At 56.4% G+C, this 2,589-nt stretch overlaps 1 protein-coding gene across 1 annotated transcript; it reads right to left on the bottom strand.

Moving 5' to 3' along the window:
* Positions 1 to 235: 235 nt before the first annotated feature.
* MFHAS1 (malignant fibrous histiocytoma amplified sequence 1) lies at positions 236 to 2,585 on the bottom strand (the record flags this gene model as incomplete). Its single annotated transcript, XM_010081207.1, has 2 exons — positions 236 to 1,813; positions 2,087 to 2,585. Coding segments are annotated over 2 exons (2,077 nt in total), but the record flags the coding sequence as incomplete, so codon positions are not given.
* Between the last annotated feature and the right edge of the window lie 4 nt (positions 2,586 to 2,589).

The raw sequence follows: 2,589 nt of genomic DNA, 5'->3' as shown, positions 1-2,589 counted from the left end.
ATCTCTGAATAGGGTTATTTTAAGCTTGTCTCCTTGGAGCTACCCTAATATTTTCTCTCATGACTCAAGTCACCGGGGAAGGGAGTTAGAGCAGAGGAGGGGGAAGCGGAGGGGGGGAAAAAAAAAAAAAAAAAAAAAAAAAAGGAAAAACAGAACAAAAGAGACACCTTAAAACTCCCTTCTAGATACGGCAAAGCTTCAGAAAAGATCAAAGGCAAACTGGGCTCTGCCTTACCTGGAAAAGTGTGTGGGTTGGGTGACCCTCTTTTAAGGCACTTTGAACAGAGGACGTGCACAGTGTAGTACAGGCCTGGCCATTCCTGGAGCAGGACATTCAGTTCTTCCACTAAAGGGGTAATAGCTTGCCAAGCTGTCCAGATATTTGGTAGGGACGCATGACTAGCAATAGAAAGAGTATCTGGCTGCAGAGTTCCCCTGGCAGGCCGGTAACTCACCACCACGGGCACCTTTCCCCGGTAGGCGTAGATCTGGTACTTGCCATCGGACCGCTGAACCACATGGCTGTTAATCTGGACACTGTAGCGTGCAAACAAGCCGGGTGGGAAAATGAATGGAAAGCTATATTCAATCTGCAGCTGCTCGACCACGAAGGACTGTCCGCTCAGATTGGCACCATTGATCCACGCCTCTGCATGGGGCACCTCGTTTTTCACGTAGCAGGGAAATTTGTACCAAGCAGCCGCCCCATTTAGAGGCTTGCATTTGGGTTTGTTGACACAGTAACAGAGCCCCATCTTCTCCAGCAGCTCCAGGATGAGCTGCAGATCCTCCCGGCTCTGGATGTGGGGCTTAAGGAGGAGACGGATAACGTGGGCAGGGAGGAGGCCGTGCAGCAAGAAGCCCTCCACATAATGATGGAGCTGAGTGGCCCTCAGTTCGTCAATGTGGGTGTCGCTGAGCAGTTTCTGGAGCAGCACCGTGGCATCCCGCTGGCAGAAGACATTGAGGATGTCAATGAGCCGTGGCAGATTGTGGAACACATACTCCCGCAAGGTGAGGTGCTCCTCAAAGTAGAGCAGCTTCCCGCTCTCGTGCAGGTAGGACAGGGCACTCTGGAGCCGATCCTCTGTCAGGCCCGCCTGCAAGCCTAACCGGGCAGAGTCCCACCAGCTAAGCCACAGCTGCTGAGCTTGTGGCTGGAAGTGCAGCTCCTCCAGCACTTGCCAGGATTTGGGCAACACCCGGTGCAGGTTTGGGAAGATATCCCGGTGCTCAGCCACCGAGAGGAGCTTGTCACGCAGGCGATGCACCTGGCAGCGGTCCCAGCAGCTGAAAGGCAGCACTGGAGAGAGGATCTGTGGACGGTGGTTGAGAAGGTACTGAAACTGGGCTTTCTTTCGCCGCAAGTTCTTGTCTGAGACCCCATAAAAGGCAGCGTGCGGGCTGGAGCAGCGCAGGTCAAAGTCCTGTCCCAGAGCCTCATCCACCTGCTGGACCAAGCTCTGGAGTCCCTCAGCATCCCTCTTCTCCTGCTGAGCGATCTGGTGATGGATGTCCAGGCACTTCTCTTCCAACTCCCGCTCTGCACAGAGGTCAGCGTGGGTTCCCACCATGCACACCACAGCATGGGGCACCTTGGAACCAAGCCAGTGCAAGAAATAGCCCACAGAGGGGTAGAAGCGCTGAGGGACGTAGGCACTCAAATTCACCACCAGCACATACAGGGCTCCGGGGGAAAGGAAGAAAGACTGGATCACATCATAGCTCGGGTCCCCCGCCAGCTCGTACACAATGAATGTGAGGCCCCTCTCTGCATCTGCTGTCCAGTTCATCACCTCAATGCCCTTGCTGCCTCCTGACAGACCCAGTCCCGATGGTACTTGTGAGGCATCCGGTGGCACTGACGGTGCAGGGCACGGTGTTTCCCCTTTCACTCGTTGAGAGGGAATGTGAGAAGGAACGTCCTGCCGCTCAATGGGGAGACGTTCCAGCTGCCGCACTGCAGGTACCCATGCTGAGGAAGTGTCCTGAGGCTCTAGGAAGGGGCAACAACCAAGTGACGCTCTCCCAACGTCCTGCTGCTGCCCAGGGCACTCTCTGGGGTGGGTGCTCCCTGCCTCCAGACTTCCCACATCCTCCCTCTGCCCATCCTCCTCCATGAGGCATCGTCTCAGCAAGGTCTTTCCTGCATCCTTTTGTCCCATGAGGACCAGCTTGAGGCGGGGTTTGAGGGCAGGCTGGGAGTGGGCCAGTTCCTGCTGGTAGGCTGCGATGTAGGGGATGCCTTTCATGCAGACCTCATAGGGGGGCTGGATGAGGGGGTTGTCTTTGATCTTCCAGAGGGTGACGCGGGAGAGCTGCCCGAAGCCCTCGGGCAGGATGGCAATCTGGTTGCCTTGCAGGACCAGCTCCTCCAGGCTGTGGAGAAGCACGATGGAGTCAGGCAGGTAGCGGATGCGGTTGTTGTCTAGCCAGAGGGTGCGGAGCTGGCGGAGCTGGCAGAGGTGAGGAGGCAGCAGGGTGAGCTGGTTGCGGCTCAGATAGAGTTCTTCCAGACTAGGCAGTGCCAAGATGGCAGCGGGGAACTCCCCCAGCAGATTGGAGGACAAGTTCAGCATCTTGAGCCGC

The sequence above is a fragment of the Pterocles gutturalis genome, unplaced genomic scaffold, assembly GCF_000699245.1.
Source record: "Pterocles gutturalis isolate BGI_N339 unplaced genomic scaffold, ASM69924v1 scaffold19101, whole genome shotgun sequence".
NCBI lineage: Eukaryota > Metazoa > Chordata > Aves > Pterocliformes > Pteroclidae > Pterocles > Pterocles gutturalis.
The sequence above is the reverse complement of the archived record's forward strand: the minus strand, read 5'-3'. Positions and strand labels throughout refer to the sequence as shown.